Source organism: Trichoplusia ni, chromosome 2 (assembly GCF_003590095.1).
Source record: "Trichoplusia ni isolate ovarian cell line Hi5 chromosome 2, tn1, whole genome shotgun sequence".
In the NCBI taxonomy this organism is placed as follows: domain Eukaryota; kingdom Metazoa; phylum Arthropoda; class Insecta; order Lepidoptera; family Noctuidae; genus Trichoplusia; species Trichoplusia ni.
Genome location: NC_039479.1, coordinates 13,618,118 through 13,638,580, shown reverse-complemented (window position 1 = coordinate 13,638,580; position 20,463 = coordinate 13,618,118). Strand labels below are relative to the sequence as shown.

The window sequence follows — 20,463 nt, the reverse complement described above, 5'->3', positions numbered from 1 at the left end:
AGAAACAGTGATGTCCTGCTCGCACTAAGCATTCCATATTATTGCCGTGTTTTGGAATTCTGTTCATTGTTTGCGCTCAAGCTCATTTCAATACAAGTAAGGAAACTAAACGCGTATCCGGTCAAAGGTCTAGAAGAGTTGCTGGACATTGCAGGTGGTTGGATTCCCTCAATGACTGAGTACTTACACGCTAATACAAGGACATCAACAAAAAAGCTTTGGAATGTTATGAGAACGTAATCTAAGTTAGTATTGAAGCTCTCGAGTGCGACCGCAGAGAGGTAACACGAGATGTTCGCATAAAATTTAAAATACGTGAAACAATACAAGTGTCGGCCTCACATCGGTGGAACAGCGTCAAGGAAGCCGGCTAGTCGGTGATTAATGACGCGCGGTTATAGCGCACTTCCTGCGAGCTGAGCCCTGCGCGGCCTGCGTCTGCGCCTCACCACACCTCCGATTTGAATTAGCAAAAAACCCGCGAAGGAGTTGATCGACCCGCTGCTATTGCCACAACTGCTTTATATGGCCGTTGACATTCAACAACAATGAGAAACAAATCGGCGATCGATCACTTGCTTTATTCAGCAATTAACTGTGTGATGTTATAAGGACGCATTCTACGGACGACTTGCGCAAGCTTCCCCAGTAATACTGTAATACGTACACACGGTTAGACGTGTTAACAAATATTATTACCATTTCCGGCCTCATTAATATCATTGTATTTATCAAGTTAAGCTTCTAAGAAAACGTAAAAGCTTGCATCATGGAATCAAGTAAATGTTTCGGAGCGTCAAAAAACCGTGACGATTAAAATTTCAGATTTAATTCGCTTTTTATGACTCTTGATGGTCCACGGTTAACGAACGAATTTATTTGGAAACATCTTCACGGGAGACACAAACTACTTCAAATCTTCAATTTCTTACTCATTTTACAAGAAATTGCATTTATATTTTTTAGCTTTTTCGACGAATTCGCTGTTAGTCGTGAGATAGAATATACCTTCTCGTACTTTTTCGTTCCTTCCGCAATAGTGACATCTGAGTATTTCCTTATTTAGGTATCATAAAAAAATCTGAATAGGTTTTGTTCCCACCAATGCCTTCAAACTGATCATTTGTATATTTTTTGTTTGTGGCTTAAAAGCTACTAGAACAGAGTGAATGACATCAATTCACATGGTGAATAGCATGAAAACAAAATTTAGTATGGAAACATCTCGTTTATACATACAGTATGTATTCTCAAGTTACTGTATGCACCTTCACCTACAACTATCTAACGAACGATGTCTAATGTGTAAGCAGTGTAAGTACAGGTTTTCCGCTCTATTTGCACTCTCTACGCAGGAATCTGGGACACTTATATGTTTTCCTTAACCACGTACTTTAACATTTACGTAAACAAACCAAACTATTGTGATAGAAAAAATGTTTTAAACCCCTGACGACCGGGTTAAAGGTTAATAGTTTGTGCCTGTAATAGTCTCTAATGCAAGCACAATCTATCTATCCATATCTAAGCTTATCTATCTGATCTATAATAGTTCCTAAACTAAAGGACTGAAATTCAAGCGGCTGTCTTATTTGTAAGCTGATATTTATCTTAGGTGGATGTGTAATGGAAATCTCTTTGTAAAACGGAAAACTTGAAGACAAAATTACGAATATGTAATGTTTTTTCTTGAAGCCGACGAAATCTATTAATACTGACACATTACCTATCTTTGTTGTTGAACTCTCTGAAGTATGAACTAATTAGAAAAATTAATTCCTTCAGTTTTAGAAAGCCCATTAAAAGCCGCAGTAAATAACGTTACTACTATTGTTATTAAAGAAAAGTCATCATAATTATGTCATCCTTTAAGGTTGACTCAGTATAATTATTTTTTCACCATTTCAAAAAGCAACTTCTAAAATTCCATAAAAGTCTTTATGTTGAGTCAACTTTAAAAGATAGACATAATGCTGTCCTGGGCTTTCTTTGAATTTCCTCACCTTTGTAACTTTTTCATTGCTGCTCTGCTCCTATTAATGATAGCGTGATGGTATATCACCTGGCCTTCCATAATATCAAACTATCTAACACTGAAAATTTTTCTTCAATCCGGCTAGTAGTTCCTGAGATTAGCTCGTTCAAGTAAACAAACTCTTCAGCTTTGTAATATTAGTATAGGTGAAATAGTATAGATTAATGTATAACTACTATAACTAGGTATAATAGCAACCGTGTAACGTAACATTGTGTAATGTTTTCTTCATTGACGTTTTGATAAGATACCTAAAACATTAATAAGCATTTTTATGTCTCTATGGGTTAGCTTTAGTTTGGTTCCCCTTCAACGGGCTGTTATAACGTATAGAGTACGATAATTTTAGTTTTTGTGCTTTTGAAAGAAGCATGGATTCGCATCTAAGGTCATAGTGTCATAGGTATCTTTTAAATTAGTGACCTATATAGGTGACAAATATAAAACATAGATCAACACAGCAAATACAAATCTTGTCCATATAAAAACGAAGTGCTAAATAACAGCGTAGTTTTCTACTACACAATTAAAAGCAAAATATTTTTACTTTATAAATAGTTAAATACCCAAACCGTATAATTAGCTTATTAGGTACATTCGATTACTTGAAACAGTTTAAATGATAACATTGTACTCTTCATACATAATGGCTAGTGGATTAGAATTTTATTATTAATTCCCGAAATCACACCGAAATGAGAAAGGCCCTAAATTTTCACCATAAAATCAAAAAAACAGTAAAAAATCTCATTGTTTCTACCGGTGTTCCAAACAGCTGCAGCGTGGTGATTTTAGTAAGAAGAAATTGGTAATACCTCTGAACTTTGTGAAGTTACCTAGCAGACTAAGATTCATTATGTAAAGCAAAACGCTATCATTAAGTAATTGTTTATTCAGAGAGTACCTAAACAATAAACATGGATATTCGAGTCAAATCTTTATTTTCTTGCTCGTACCTACTAAAAGTAATAACAATTATTATAGTTGGAAAGATATTTCATTTATTAATCATGTTTTTAAAATTACATGTTTATCCAATTTCGCTATACGAATTCAAATTCAAAATCCATACGAATCAATTTAACTTAAATACCTAGGTCTCTAGAAGCGGTTTCGATAAAACGGTAAAAAGATGTCTATGATAGTCGCAGCCAGAAGTCAATAATAGCAATAAAATAGGTACATTGAGCAAAAGAAGCTCAGCCGCCCTAGCCCTGCTCCAGCTTAGCCGAAGAGAAAAGTTCAGTGGCCGCCAGCGCCGGAGCGGCCGCCCAGCGACTTGGTGCGGTGATTACATCGCTGCACAATGATAAACACGCCCGGGGTCTCAACTAGTTCGTGAGTGATTCTATGTAGGTATTGTATACGAATTCAATCCATGGAATTCATCTTATTTTGTAAGTACATACGCACCTACTAGAACGAGAAGCAAGAATCGAAACGAGTGAGAAGTACTTTAAAGCGCGAGCGAGTAGGAAAACATGTTATGTATTATTATTTGAACGTCGAATGGGAGAAACCTGCGTGCGGGCCTCACGGGCCCCGCCCCGCCCCCGCGCCGTCCCCGCGCCGCGCCGATCATATGTTCGCCGGCGAGGCTCGCAGCGCCGGCTGATGGCTCACTGCGACTCGGGCACTCGCCGTCGTCGCAACACAACGCGCACTCCTCCACGCCGGCCGCTCGCGCACGATCAGCTGTCCGACCACAATACGCCGACACCGGCCGCGACGCGAGCTGTCAATAAGCCGCAGTGCGGTGTAACATGGAGCTGCTGTGCGCGGAGCGGGTGAGCCCCGAGAGCGGCGAGAGCGTGGGCCGCGCAGTACCGGCGCCGGCGCATCGGGCCGCCGCGCCCGACCCGGTGCTGCTGCGGCGCCGCGTGCTCGACAACCTGCTGCGCACCGAGGAGCGCTACGCCGTCACCGCCAACTACTTTGGCACCGTGCAGGCTGAGGTCACGCCGCACATGCGCCGCCTCGTCGCCGAGTGGATGCTAGAGGTGAGCGCACCCGCGCCGCATGCCGCACCCACACCGCTCCATCCGCGGACCGCGCAACCCGAACGTTCGCCATTTTGTCTCGTTTTCCGGCCACGTGTAGGTACTCCCTGCCGTAGCCGGCGGCACCAGTGGCCCCCGTATGCTCTCGCCACTGCCTGCTGACGGGCTCCCTCGCCCCGGTCCCGGAGTCTCGAGAGACGGTTTCTAATGCTAGACTAGTGGAGTGATACATTTGTGTTATTGCAGGTGATCATGAATATATCAAGCTATACGTAGGTCGATATACGGATGTTATGACTTTGTTTACATGATCAGCTGATTTCAGTTTAGTTCCACATGTTAGAATCTTATAAGAATTAGTTTTACTAGAATGCCTCACACATGGTCGTTATCGTCTCGGTACTACGAACGGTGTCAAAAGTTTAAGATTTGATAGTTATTTAGTGTGTAAGCATGATGTACGCACGTAGATACATACCTACTCGAGTAAGCAACTGGTTGTGTGAAGCGCTGCGCGGCGGAGCCGAGCATGCGAGGGGCCCCGGACGCGCAGCGCGGGCGGGCGCGGTCGCCGACCGATGCGACTCTGCTCGTTCTATTTGAATAATCAGCTGATTTTGACACGCACACAGCTGACGCTCGGCTGCGCACTTATCTTTTGCTTGTATATGTACATATAAATAATTACTAGTGCGCACACAACGTCATTGTTCGTACTTAGTGGCCTAAATGACGTGTAATTTATATGGTAGTTTGCTTGTTTAGCAAGTGTGAATCGACATATTGTAGTACCTAGTACCTTTTATTATGAGTACCGTTTTATCCGTTCCGTACGTTAGAGTTTGGTGTGATTGTAGGGCTCGCAGCTCGCTATCTCGGTGCAGTATTTAGTTTGATGGGGTAGTTAGCATGTCGGCAGTCCGCCACGTGGAGCCGGCCGGCGCGCTGACGTCACGCTGCGCACGCGCTGCTGCCCGACACATGCGCCTCAGCACCTCGGTCTCGAGCCACCTCATGCTCACACTTAAACTAGTCGCATACCGACGTTTCAGCACAAGCAGACCGAAACGATCCTCCTTAGTTGTCGGGTCAATGACACCTTCAACGTGCTCACATTAACTTTTATGTTTAATCATCAAGCGCACCCAAAAAGCATATTACGACGATTCAAGGATTGTTCACGGAATCCTCATATTATTATATTTCTCATGATCACTATCTAAATAACAACCTCAACTTTTTATTTCGTCTGTAGAAACTTAAATACTTTAGCTTCCGATGATGTACTTTAGGTTAAAACTGAAGGATACCCAATGACGTCGTAATTCTCGTGAATTCCTGATGTAATCATAGCACGCTGGCACTAGGTATTACGGTAATCACCTTGTTTCATAGCCGCCTGTCATTTATTAGTCTCGATCGTTATGCTTTGAGAATTACTTGTCACCTAAGTTAAAACAACACGAAACGGCCTTTTCACTTTTCACAATTTTATTTCATTCCGAAGGGAACCTATCTACCCTTGTGTTTGACTAGCTTTTATTTTTTTCTAGAGAAATTATTACTATTTACTAAGCGTTAAATTGAATATACAGTAAAATATAATTATCGGGACAAAGTCGGGCGGGATAATTAATTATGAGCGAGTTGGAGCGTGAGACAGTTGAGCCGTGAGCGGTATGCAGCGGGTTATGGCACATGTTTTGTTTTCACGGTGATACGATTGGATCCGTGCCGGTTCGCGAGTCGCGTTACACCGCGGCACCGTGCGAAACAATGCCGGGAACAATCTGTGACTACTGCCGCTCTCATCACACTCTAGCTACTTATTTTACGACTACTTTGGAACTATCTACTTTCGCTTTTAACGACTTGCAGTTTTATATTTTATAGCCTACTTAACACTTCACAGAAAATAGGTTTATCTTAATTTGACCTTTCTTATGTAGAATTTACCGTTATTTGACTATAATTATTCATAGAGTAAACCACAGAGGCAGGGCAGCAGCAATCGTTAACAATATCTCTAACGTGGTTAAGGAAAATGACGGTGATGCTCTATTTATAGATTCAGCTGTTAAATAGATTTGCAATAACAGTTATAATAGAACCAACATATCCGGCACCAAGTCCAGTACGTTCAGGAGCCATTAACACTGATAAGGCACACAGTATAACTGCAGCAGGAAAGTAACGCGCGCAGTATTTATCGCAATAAGTGTGTATTTCCATTTTATATATAGGTTATCAGGAATTCCGGATGATAAACTAAGCAGCGGCCCTGGGTGCGGTACCAACATGTACTCCACTAGTTTCTTAGAAACTATTCCACTCGTCTTTGCTTTCTATATTGAAAGTTGTTTGAATTGCAGGTATGCGAGGATCAGGGCTGCCAGGAGGAGGTGTTCCCGCTGGCGATATCGTACTTGGATCGGTTCCTGAGCGTGTGCGCCGTCAGCAAGAGCCAGGTGCAGCTGCTGGGCACGGCTTGCCTGCTGCTTGCGTCCAAGCTACGCGAGCCCGGCTCCCGCGCGCTGCCCGCGGAGTTGCTCGTCTTCTACACCGCCAACAGTATCACGCTCACCGATCTCTGTGTAAGTACCTATCTTTACTGACCTTTAATCGACGTGTATCACCAGCTACTATCGCGCAGACGCTTGATACCACAGCGCGCCAGTTTCTATCGATTTATTTGTTACTTACTATTAATTACATCAATAGCATTATGGACTACCTATCCGTTCTACGAACTGCCATATGAAGTAATAAGAAGATTTAATTAACTTTCTTCGTCTCGGGAAACAGCTGATCTCATTAATCATGCAGTTTCGTGTGGCTGAGCCTGTGCACCGTGCACGCTCGTGCACTAATTCTGCAGTTAGCTTGGATGCTTTCGTGTCGTTCACTCCGCTGATTTCTAAATCATTCGCGCTCTGAACATCCGCGAGAGATTGGAATTCCAGTTGATGTCGGAACATTAATTATATCTATGGAGTGATCGACTCCGCTGCGTACGTTGCGTTTATTATGTGATTTATCATATATGATATGTGCAACATGTACAAACTTGACTCTCTGGGATGACTAACAGAATTACAAAAATACGAAAGCATTCATAGGCACACGACTACACACGAGTGACAAACGAAACACAAGAGATATAAATAGCCGCCTCTTATAAATAGGCGAGTAGTACACTAAAATTAAAAATAAATATATGAAAAGGTCAAGTACGAATCGTGGTGTACATGATAATGTTCTAGCTAGCAGGATAGTTTCTACTTAATTATTTATTATTTCCTTGTATTCAGCTGTTATCGTCGCTTTATTCTTTAACAAACCACAAAATGTTGCTTATTGGCCCGTATTTACTTGGTACAAACCGTTTAATCAACAGTTACACAACACTTATCGAGTTGTGTTTAGATATAGTTATATGAATCTCTTGTACATTTATTAAGTAGGTACCTACCATAGGAAGTATATTTGGAAATAATTAATTAGCGCCATCCTGAGATAATGCATAGTAGAATTAGTAGTAAACATAACTATGCTTAATGTTTAAACGGATTTCAATGAGTTAGAGACTGTAGGTACCCTAGATAGCTAGGTAGGTACCTGATGTTGATGTATGAGACAGCAGTACAGCACGTACCGTTCCCTCAGCGAGCCATTACTCACTGCGGTCTTGTGCAGTGTCTATGGCAATATCGTACCCACGTGGACAACTTTCCTAATCTTAATAAAGGGCATTGGCATTTAGGTTTGTTTTGCTTATCTGTTTCAATATTTCAGAACCGTTACGTACGTAGGTACAGTAAGTCGCGAGCCGTTAACGTTAGGCAGATTCTCGGTAATTGCAGCTAAGCGTTTTCATTTCATGTCTTGTAGGTATTTGCATTGAATACAACGTATTACGTGTTGGCTGTGTGCTGCAGTTCGGGCGCGCGGCCACCCGCCGGGGCCCCGACTGTCGCCGCTCGTCCCGTAGATAATAAGTGCACGCCACATTTTCGGACGTCATAATGTATACGACTCGTTCTGCCTGCGATGCAAGTGCATTCCGCGCTTTGCACTTGTACCAATGTTTAGCAACGGCAATTTCACGACTGGCTAATAATAAGTTATCAAATTTTATGGATAGCAATGATGAGAAACAATCGGTAAATGAAGTATGGGATACGCGGGCGTGCGAAATGATTGCAATTATAATACAAGATGTGGTAGGTGCGTACTGAGTATGGCGAGCGGTGGTCGTGGAATGCGACAGGTCGCGGTCTGGCCGGAGAGGGCTGCCCTGCGGACAGTGTCCCCTACGAGCTAACGAGCCGCCGGCTTCTCGGAAGAGCCGCCGAACGAGGCTCGCGTTTCAATCAGACCAATTACAGGCGAAGCACGCGGCTTATTTTTTCTCACGCGCCGCGCCGCGGTGCGACTCGCGTCCGCGCTCGCCTAATCTCATCTCACGAAACTGCCGGGTCGACACCACGCTCGTAAATGGATCGCACGCTTAAATTGACTAGATATTTTTAATTTTACACGATTGAGTTTTTTACCCGTCAATCGTGAGTGGGTCTCCGCGTCTCCGCAAATGTATAATGCGGTGCAATATACGCGTTATGTTAATTCAATGAGTCACGTCGTTCATGATACCATACCTGTTAAATATATCGCCTCTTAGTAACATATTGAACATAATACATATGACTCTAGCATACATCCATTATTTATTATCATAATTCTTAGTAGTTTTAATACCTATAACATGTTGACACGATCGTTAAGCGACACTTGCATTTACTGAGACTAAATACAGTTGCATAATTACGTTCAAAAAGGTCGAATACAACAGTTATTTATAAAATATGTTCGTTTATTTACACCATTTCGTGGCTACAATGTTACTTTTTACAAGTTTTTTATGAACATCTTTATAGCACAATTTACGTAAGCTTCGTAGCACTTTCGTAGACGTGCTACGAATTATCGTAGATGCTCTAATTTCGTCGTACATTAAGAATTTTTGATAATGTTGATATAGATAAAACGAATGAGTCGGCTCATTATCAAGTATTAGAAATCATTTGCGTTTTTGTGAAGATTGCGGCTTGGGCTGAGTGTAATAATGCATATGTAGAGATTCAAAAAATTATGCTCGTCTTACACCCAGTCATCCAAGTGTGACGAATTGAATTTCCGCCAATACGTTTTTATCTAAATCGTATTACATTAAAAACTGATGTACCGGTAGATGTAGCTTTCCGTTTGTAAAGTATCAATTACCATATAGATTTGAATGTAGAGGCTGTGTACTGTCTGGAGAGTAGTGCTGTAGTGAGTGGGGTGGGTAGTGTGAGTGGAGGAGTCGGTTAGGTTTGATTGTGGCGGGCTGGCGGCGGGTGCGCGGCGGAGCAAAAAGAGCACGTCCCGGCATCCGAGCGCTGAGAGCCGAGCGGCTTTAATGCGGGGCTCTCGCGGTCTGCGTCGCCGCGCGACCATAAAACCTGCGCGTTCTCACATCCACACTACCACTGTAAACGTTTATTATAATTGAAGCATAAGTTTACGACCGCGGTGCCAGTTTGTCAAAAGACTATTCAATATTGCGTTTACGGTTAAAATTTAACTTTAATGAGAACTATACAACGAACATAACTCTGTTCGATATCATAAAATTCCTCGGGATGTTTGATTACCGAGTTCGTTTTCATAAATAGTGGCGAGCGTTCGTAATAATGGGGGCTTTTGATGGAAGTTCTAATAATAAGTGTCGGAATGCAATAATCTGTTAAAGGAAATTATTGTTTAGAATATGCGGAATGAGCATATTAGCACGAGCGCGAGTTGTTTGTCGATCTCACGGCGCGCGGCGTGCGCGGGCCCAGCGCGGCTCGCTTCCGGTGCAAATGAAACTTCCCCGCGAACTAATGCCACACAACAAAACGACTGCTGGTGTGAACTGCACTCTGGTCTCCGCGTCTCTACTTATACTGTATCTACTCACTTGAATAGCACACGTCCGCTACTACTGTTTTAATGATGTAACTACTGGTAATTATAACACAGATACTAATTATCTTGTATGTGGAGAGTAACTCACGTGAAATTACCTTGTTGGTTTTATAGTACGGAAGTCCCTTTTTGCTTTAACAAGGTATTTAAGTGTTTGTCTAACTTTAGAACATGTTTAAATTTCTGATTGATAAAATAAATAAATCTGTATCGCGTTCGGTTCCCAAAAAGTTGATTTACCAAGCTATTGAAAAGTCAGATAACCAGTCGCATTCCAGCCGGCTCGGAAACTCCATGAGGCCCTTTCCAATAAACTTAATTTTGTTCCTTTTTATAGAGTGAGGCCGGGCCACTATCTGCGCGGCCGTATTGTGTTCTCGCGACGACTGAATGTTATGTATGACACCTCGCAGCTAGAACAGAAATTGTGTTAACGAGCGCATGCGCGATAACCTGGTGCACATGAGTGAAGGTGCGCGCCGCGCTGCAAGCCCGCGCTCGTTACAAAATTGTGTCACTTAACTCGCTTAATAACATCACGCGCATACGTTATACTTACTTGAAGCTATTACCATGTTATCGCTGATCTCAATACCGCAAGTTTCACGTCAACCTGCTCCAATAATGTCTCCTATCGGCAACAACATCAATCCGCTTTCGATATTATAAACCAACACTACTTAAACTATGTTTGAGCTACAATAATTATATATTATTGTTGTACAATTCGCCACTAAAAGTACCTTCAACGGTAATAAAATTCCAATGGGTACTTGTTGAACAACTCGTCCAATGCGGGCGGCGGCGGTGGGGAAAGAAAAAAATGAAAATTTTGTGGTTAGGGGCTTGGAGATGCGAACCGAGGCCGAGCAAACGTTGTGCTGGTTTACTCTCTGACGCTTTTCCTACCTACATATTGATGCGAGCAAAAACAACGGTCGGCAGGTATCGATAACCTTCTTTAATAATATTAACAAGTTTTGCATATTATTGTCACATTATCGCTTTAAATATGAACGCCAGGAGCTAACTGTCAATATAATCATTTTACAGGAATGTGCTGATGGCACACTGTCTTACGTAAGAGTTGCGATATCGTACATGCCTAACACGTTTTAAACGCTCGCAGCAAATTTTGTATTCAATACTGCACTCTTGAGGTTTTCATCGATGACTATGATTCCAATTAGGCTCAGTAATAATAACGTAAAGCCTGCCTCGACCACCTGTATTATTCCGTAGGTCTTTACACTCAGTATTAAACAGTTGGCCGCGGTCATAACACATAAATATTTCAATTCATCATTACTTTTTAATAACCTCCGGTAAGTCTGCGTGTTCCCATCCGCATCTGGAAAATTCCGAAGTTGTTTAGTCTCATGAGCTTAGTAGCCACGCGACACCGAGCTCATTGTTTGATTCTAATAGCGGCGCAGTCACACCGTTCGATGAAATTGGATAAAGCATGGGAACCGAGTATGGAATTCAGCGAGTGTGTTGCGGGCAACGAGGGCTGTTTGCATAGCTCGCTTTATTGGCTGTAACGTGGTTCGATAACTGCTGCGGCCGGCGCACCCGGCCCGCCGCCGCCGCGCGCCCTCCTCCACTCTAATGAACACTCGCCTGCAACTTTACGAGCTGCATTCCATCCGTCTCGGGTGGAGCGGGTCCACACACGCGACCGCGCGGCCGTGTGTCGCCGCCGCCGCGCCGCAGCGCCACCGGTACGCGCCGCACAAGCTGATCGCTAAGCTAATTTATGAGATCAGCTGATAGGGGCTCAGCGCTTGGCGAATCATAAAAATACTATGTTTAGCTGTAGCCTCTAGTTAATCCATGTATCCGTCACCTCTGAGCTGTGTTTGCGGTGAATATTTTATGAATGCATTGTTTTCGAAAAGTTTTTAACCAGTTTCAAGTTGAACGATAGAGCAAATCCTTTTATTTTGTGGTCGACCCGCATTGCCGTTGCTAGTCGCTTTTGATCGTCTTCTCCTTTAAGATATTGTGTCAAGTAATAGATAATATAAATTATGTTCTCATTGACAAATAAGTTATAATTCATACCTATTTATTATTATAAATCAAAACTGATAATGTCATTGTAACATCATGCTTCTCACTCACACTACACAATACCGATTTAATTCGACTTTCAGTGATGATACTTCATTCATTCATAAACATGATACGCAAAGAATCCATAGGCCCTAACTAATATCCCTTGCTGAACAAATACCGACTCTAAGCTTATCGCTTTGAGAATTATAGTCCCTCGAGGGAATTAAACAGTGCCGCTCCGCCGCAGTCGACCCCGCCGATTGAGTTAAGTAAACATGGAGTATTATCTGTCAACGGACATGCAACGCGTACATGTACTTGTGTGTACGCTGTGTGTGTGAGAACATACACGCATAAAATAATCAACTTATTCATTAAAAGTTCCTTTCTATTCGTATATTAGCCACATTTGGGTCACTATACTTACAAGACTTCAGATGCTCGACAGTTCACGTTTGATAAAAATATAGGTATCTGTACTATCTACGTGAGTGATACTGGCGACACGTCAAATTTTATACAACAAAGTTAATTTATCTAGGTCAACCGTAGTTAGTTTCTTTGAAGATAACGACTTGATAATCTTTAACAAGTCCATAGTCTTTGACTCGCCATTTTTTCTAGGTAGAAAAAGAGACAGGCCTTTTCTCATAATTTGCAAACTATCTTCCGTCGTCATAGACATAACAAGAATGTCTAGTAGCATAAAAACTATAAAAAATGTTTATTGGTCAGGCCAGTTGCAGTGTTATATTTGTATAGCTTTTGAAGTCCAACTCGTCGACACCAAGACCATGGCTGAGCACGCCTAAGTAACTTTGTTTTCGAATGAGACTAAACAAAACATGAACTAAAACAGTAACATTGTTCATTTGATTGCACAACACTACCGGGGACTACCTACGCGCCGTTCCGGGAAGTCGGGCAAAACTCTGCGTGTTTGTGATTATAAGGCGGATGTGGCGACAGGAATGCTATTTTATTATCCAGGCGAACCGATATTGACCTTTCTCGTGGTGTTAATATAACTGGAAAGATCGAAACATTAGCAGGAATCAGGAAACATTATCTGAAGCCACGTTCTTTTTAGAGAAACACCTTGCGTACCGACTCCATCCGATCATCAATCATATTGCACTGCTGTCACAAATACGTTAGCTGGATTAGGTGACGTTTTCACTATCTCACGGACATACCCAGCTTTACAATGACTAATACTTATGGCTATTCGCAAATGTGAACGTGAAGAAGAGCAGTCTGTTATATGTAATGTGTTATATTTTGTCAACAGAGTTGGGAGTTGCTGGTGCTGTCTAAGCTGAAGTGGGACGTGGCCGGCGTGACGGCGCACGACTTCCTGCCGCTGCTGCTGTCGCGGCTGCCGCTGCGAGGGCTCGTCAACACCGAGATGGTGCACCGGCACGCCCAGACCTTCATCGCGCTCGCTGCCAGAGGTGCGTATTTATTTAACTTAATGTTAGAAAGGAAGACATCGCTTTTATTACTCTATTTATAAACCGACACAGGCCTATCTACTCATAACGTCATTCTACGCCAAATCCATGTTTCCCATTGATAGTTGACTGAACGTAACGTTTTGTTTGCCATGGCCGAGGGTAATTAGCATCTAGATAGCACGTCATGTCACGACAATGTCGTCTTGTGCGGACCGCGTTGGTCTACGTCCACATGTCACTGAACCTTACTCTACTTTCTATTCATTTTTTAAATGTCACCATTTAACTAACGCGTCCCAAAGTGCATATCACTTAGATTCAGTTTATTCGGTAGAAAATAAATAAATTGTTGTGACGTGTAACAAATTCGTTACACTGATAACTAGGTTATCATCTGCGTAGGTCGTAACACTCGTAACTAAATTCATTACATTACCTAAGTATTTCGTTCAAAATCGAATAAAAACAGAACCAGTTGTTTTGGCAAATAACCTTCTGTGAACTTGTTTATTGGAAACGGAATATGTATTCCCTGTTATAAGATATAGTGTTTAGGTTAGTGTGGGTCAGTTTATTAGTGGAAAAGATAGGTATCGGTTGCTTGCGGCTGGTAGAGAGCGTAGCGAGATGTGAATAGGTTTGTTTACAGTGAGGGTAGAGTGCGGCGGCGCGGGCGAGGCAAGGGCGGTGTGTACTGTGTGTGTCCTGGCTGCGGCCGCGCGGCGCTCGCTGGGCGCCTCCCACGCCGCTCGCCTGAGCGCATTCCAGCACGCCTCGGGACTCCCCCTCTCGCGCCGCACTCCGCGCCCCCCCGCTACCCTCATGGGATCATATGTTTTTGTGCAACGGTTTTTGTTGTTCGCCGCCGCTGTCGTATTGTTTTTTGTTCAAGTAGTTCACGCTCCAGCTCTTTTATTTCACTTGCTTCTCGGATATCATCTCTCACTGTGAGTCCGAGGCGAATAAAGTGTCCTCCGCTAATGTACCCAACCAAGTGCGCAACATTATGAATTTCCATTCATGAAATATGGATAGTCTATTGATATTGCTTAGATTCGAAAATATCGCGACGCCAGTCATGGATCATTTCACTATAAATAAAATAAAACCTACACGGTCCATTAAGTTTGATGGATTGTGAATAATATCATGGGATCTTTGTGTATGTGGTATATGTATACAGTGTGAGTGTGTATACAACCCTCGAGCGGCAAGAAGCGTAGACTTAACGCTTCGCGGTATCGAGCGAACCCGCATTATGTATCATTATTTGAATGGCACAATTTACTCTGGAATCATAACTCGTCAGGATATTAAATTTGTAATGGGTTATTTTGATGCTGACATCTCTCGCCGGCATCTTTCAGTGATGATGATAAGTTCTACATATTTTATCTCGAAGAGGGTTTGTCGCCGATCTGACATTATAATGTTATTGTTAGAGACCGGCTAGCGGCTAGTAATAGCGAGTACGGTAACGTTTTTCTCACACATACAATGCGAGTGTAACGCCGGCCTATATTACGTGAGACAGGTATCTTATCTCCGTCGCCGCGCGCCGCCGGCCGATTTCTTTCACATGACAATGTGAGCGCTTTACGTCGGATAGCAATCGTGGCTGTCGGCGGAGTCGCGGAGTCGCGGGGGCCGCGCAGTATTTGTTCCGGTGCCCAGTGAGCGATGACTAGTGATGCCCGATTATAGATAAATCGATTAGATCTTTAATAAATAACCAGTTGTTCATAAACGATACTAATCTGTACATACGCGTTTTTGTGCGATATGCCATTGCACCTTAATTACTATTGAACAATTAAGCAACTCTCCTGTGTCTGTAGAACACGACGAAGTTTTGTAACAATATTAAGCCATTTTGGTCTATTTCTAAACGGATAGGTACATATCTATGACTAGTCCGGCCTTGTGAGATCGTTCACCTCGCAAATAATGATTGCGCGTGCTACTAGTACCTGTGCCGATGACACCTTTTTAATGTAGGTACTTCATATTCAAGGGCATAATATCATTATTATGTCACAGAAGTCGTTATGTGTTACGGTCCATGTAGATCACGGGATGGTTTATTTTTGATAAAAAAATATATTCTGCCACGTAGCTGTAGGTAATGACTCAGTCTATTTATTTCTCCTGAAAGAGGCCCTCAATGTCTACGAAGCGAGGAACGCGAGTGCGAGCAATTTTATTAATTTACATACCCACCAAAGTGCGGTGGGACCGAGGCGGCGCGACTTCCTCTAGAAAGTGTACATTAGTGTCATTAGCTCCTGCTGCAGCAGTCGCGTCACGACTAATAAGGACGGGCGTCGCTTCCGCTACGTGTGTGTCCTGTACCGGCTGTACCGCTGTCCTGCGTGTAGCCGTGTCTATGCGCCGGAGACGCACTAGGTAATCAGCCGGCCTGGTAATCTTGATCCGCTCGTGACAAAGGGGCTGGTAGCTTCGGCCAGGCGGCGTGGCGCAGCTCGGCAGTGGTCGGCGGCAGTCGGCCCGGCTCGGACGCGCCCCGGCTACAGCCTTGTTTGATTAACATCAGATTATGCAAATACCTCGAGTGAGCGGCCGCTTTCGTTGTTTCATCTCTTTCTTTTTATTCGTTCCCTCTGCCCGTTCGCTTTATCTCGAGCATGCCGACATGCAAATTAAAAAAAAAATGAAAATAAATCTTTTAAATGAGCTGAAAGAGTGTTCGATATCTACCTATACATTGGTTGGTATAATAGAGTGCTTAATGATGAATAGAGGGCCCTTGTAGGCTTCACTCTTATTGTCTCCGTCTTCCAGTTAGTGGGCATTTGTGATGCCACGCTAAAGTTCTTATCTCAAACTTGAAGTAGCGTGGGAATATAATTTATAATACATTAAGTACTTGCGTAGTACTTATTTATAAGAATACGTTAACCAAAGAATCACATGTGCGTTCAATAGACTCTCAATTTAACGTAACATAGACTACTCAGATTAAATGTAGGTAGGTATATGACATTCTACTAAGTACTGTTCCGGAAAATACGTTACCCTAACTAAATAATTCGACAAGGTCACATTCGACAGCTGATTTTCCTGGTTAGTTAGTTAGTTATCGTTCGAAGCCGCTTTTGTGGTGAAATATAGCTAGGTACTGATAAAGTAGTTATAAATTCTAAAACATTTAAGTTTTAAGTTTTTAAACCCTATAGTAACGAATCCTTAAATTAGATAATTCCTTAAATATACGAGCACATGAACTTTAGATATGCTCCTCACTTCCAAGCTGCGGTTTTCCATGATGATAATTGCCTATGTAATAAGTATTTGTTTTCCTGTCTGATTTGTACTGGTTCGCTTATTTCGTATAACCCGTCGTTAGTCCTGTCGATATCGGCTTACATACGTGTGCAGCGCACATGTACATATGATGTATGTTGGTATAATGCTCTTGCCAAAGTAAGCCCGTGAGAAATATTCAAGTGAGGCGAAGGAGCGAGCCTGTGGAATGCGGCCGCGAGGGCGGGTGCGGCTCCTTTGAGGCTGCACTCTCCGCAGGAGACTGACAACCTGCGAGAGAGAGAAAGGAACATTTCTTTTACCGGATATGCCCCACTCCTCTAGCCTCTACGGCCGCCGGTTGCCGCATTCGTACCGTCTACGGACGTCGCCTTGCCTACATGAAAACCTTACGCGCTACACTGCACTTAATCAACACGTACGGCAATAGGGAAGCGTTACAGGAAAATTTTAAATTGCTGCTGTGCGATTAGGTTTTGAACAAATAATCATTAGTGCTATGAACTTAGGTAAAATTGAAAATATATTAATTAGGTAAAGAACATATTAATTAGGTTAGGTTACTGGTACACCTGTCAAAAAATATTAAATAATGTTTTTGTTTGTCGTAGATTACGAATTCACGTTGTACTCGGCGAGCACACTGGCGTCGTGCAGCATCGCGGCGGCGCTGCGCGGCCTCGGCCTAGACGGCCATCTGTCACGGCTGCACGAACTCACGCGCATCGATTTGGTAAGTTTATATTAATTATTGTCAATTTAGAATGCTGTAAAAGGAAGTGGTTATTCAACATTTCTTGAACATCTTTACTTATTGGAATATTTTAACATGAATATTAACGAAATGTTGTTTTGTTGCAGGACTGTCTCCAGACATGCCTTGAACAGATCGAGGAGATGGTGCAGAACATGATAGAAGAGCGTGTGAGTGTCCCAAACGGGCAGACGCGCGAGGCGGCGGGCTGGACTCCGCCGCCGACGCACGACAAGGCGCACAGTAACGCGGCCACGCCCACCGACGTCAGGGACGTGCACTTCTGAGCCGTCACCTGACCACCTCGCCGCCACCACCGGCCGCCACCAGCCCCGGCTCGCGGCCACTGCGGCCACGGCGTGTGCGCGGACGATTGCTTTAATTACGGTGCATTAGTACGAAAATACTTTAAACTATAAATCTTCAAATGCGACCGTGATGAAGGACTGAACCCAAGACTGACAATCATATGTCTCTAACATAGGTAATTTTGTACGTATCTTACTAATCGCAACTTGCGCATACATAATAAATAAGTGTAAGCCCTGTGTGCTACTTGTAATTTGCCTCTAGTCTGTGCGTTCACTAAAACTGTTGCATTGAACGTGTTTACTTTAGATAAAACTTTCAGTTCTAGTTAATACGGTTCTTGAAATTACAATCTACCTCTTTATAATTTAAGCTTCTTTTCACCTGCCGAGTGCTCTTAAATCTGTAATAGTTTGCCAATAAAATAGCTGTTACAAATAGTCATTACCTTGTTACATGTTCGAATGGGACCAAAGTTAGCTTCACATTTTCTTATTTTATAACATGAACTGACTCAATCCTTCAGTTGTTTGTAATTAATATATAAATAGTTATATGGAATTATTATATAAAGTGTACGTAAGATATATTTATCAGCTGATTCAATCACTGTTAGTAAATGTAAGCCGAGGTACAATACCTTTATACAGCTTACTTCCAATCAAGCATTTACAATATTAGAAGTTCAAATTGTTATCATACACAATAAACTTGTGACAGATTTGAGTTTAAGAAGTCCCTACAGGGATAACAACAAGTTCCACCAGACTTATGTTATTGTATCGGGGGAAGGCAATAAATTACGCTTGTGTATTGTAAAAACTAATGTTACATTCATTACCTACATATTATATTTTTAATACAGTACAGAGTCAGAACTATGTATAAAATTAGCCGTTCATCTGCAAATAATATTTACATAAAGAATAAAATAAAATAGATATAATGTAGACAAAGGGCTGTATATTTTTTGTTTTGGTATTTCTCTTATAAAACTTATGTATGTAAGCAAATTGATTTATAAACTTGTTCCTTACATATTAGTTGATAAAATATTGTGATAAGTGTTATAAATGTTGATGTAACTTCGTATCATAGTCACTTCCAGTCATAATAATTATATTAACTTACAAGGACTATGCAAGACCATTTCGGATTCTAAACGAAAATTTAAAAACAATGTGATCATGCTTAAGATGTTTAGGTTAGCTCTTAGTAATAAAGTGACGCGATCGTTCCTACGTTTGAACCATCAGAACTAGACATAGACATACCTACATGCAATAGTCATCATGTTCCACTATTTTGTACTTAACGTTTCGACTAGACTAATTAATGATCGAAGCGCTCGTAACTTTAATTAAAATTGTGATATAATATCTTCATATTTAGTTATACTTATGTGTTAATTAATTTAAGTACGGGTGGCGTAGGCAAAGGTGAAAAGATATTGCCTTTTAAAAACATTAAATAGGAGTTACTTTTATTTTTAATATAGTTAAAAATTGCACTCTGATAATAACGTGCACTTTATTTTTAAATAGATATATATAAAGTAAACAAGAAATCACTCTTAATGTCTTCCATGGGTATAAGAGAGTCGAGCAGTGTTAGCATATCGGGTGAAATATGTTTCTAAGGTATTGCGTTTATATTTTATAGTTTTCGTATTTCTTGTTATATCACATACGCCTGATTGTTCGTACAGAATATTAGTTTAACTATGTATTTAGGTTCTGGTGTTGATGTACATACATTAGAGTAAAATGTAAATATATTGATATACTATATAGATATGCTGTAAGCATGTGGTGCCATAAGTTACGCTACTTAACCAGTATTCTTAATAAAGAACACACAACACATTTCCGATAGTTGACACAACATGTCATAGATGTACACCCGACAATACTAACTACATATACGTATTTGACTTGCACAAATTTGGTTGTGGAAAATATCTACCTGGTAACTAAGTGCCGCAATAGTAAAGACATTGTAACCTGCAACATACTGCCTGATAGTAATATATGCTTAATATATATGATTGTATATAAACATTATGTGGGAAAACATACGCATTACGAAGTTAGTCTTATTTTAACGCTATTTGGCTTTTGGACTGGCTCTTTCGAAATAGTGTAAGAAATTTAGTGTGTTTATTATGAACTAGAAATATAAAAATGTTAGAGAAAATGTTATTTTCCTAAGTGATTTAAAACGGATGAGGAATGAAGGCTTTAGAGCTGCACAGCTCAAACAAAGATGGGCTTTGAGCGATTTATATGGATATACTTTAATATTAATATTATAAGGACCAAAATTCTAAAAGTAATTATGACAAGAACATTTTCATTACTTTGATTTTATATTGTGATTTATTATATTTAAGCGACATTGGATATATGTAGTAGAAATTAAGTCGTTGAGAATGTAAATATCTACAGAAAAAGTAATAAAAAATTCCAAAATACATCACAAATTTCTCATTACCTAACCTTATTCCCTACACCTTACACCTTTCTTTCTTGGTATCTAAAAATATACACT

The 20,463-nt window shown here is 41.5% G+C and overlaps 1 protein-coding gene across 1 annotated transcript; it reads left to right on the top strand.

The window, feature by feature from the left end:
- The first annotated feature begins 3,039 nt into the window (after positions 1–3,039).
- On the top strand, positions 3,040–20,388 carry LOC113508047 (G1/S-specific cyclin-D3). The gene is made up of 5 exons (XM_026891008.1): positions 3,040–4,035; positions 6,408–6,629; positions 13,400–13,562; positions 17,462–17,583; positions 17,712–20,388. Exons 1-5 carry the CDS (start codon positions 3,799–3,801, stop codon positions 17,889–17,891), a joined length of 924 nt encoding a protein of 307 aa, XP_026746809.1. The 5' UTR covers positions 3,040–3,798; the 3' UTR covers positions 17,892–20,388.
- Positions 20,389–20,463: the final 75 nt, after the last annotated feature.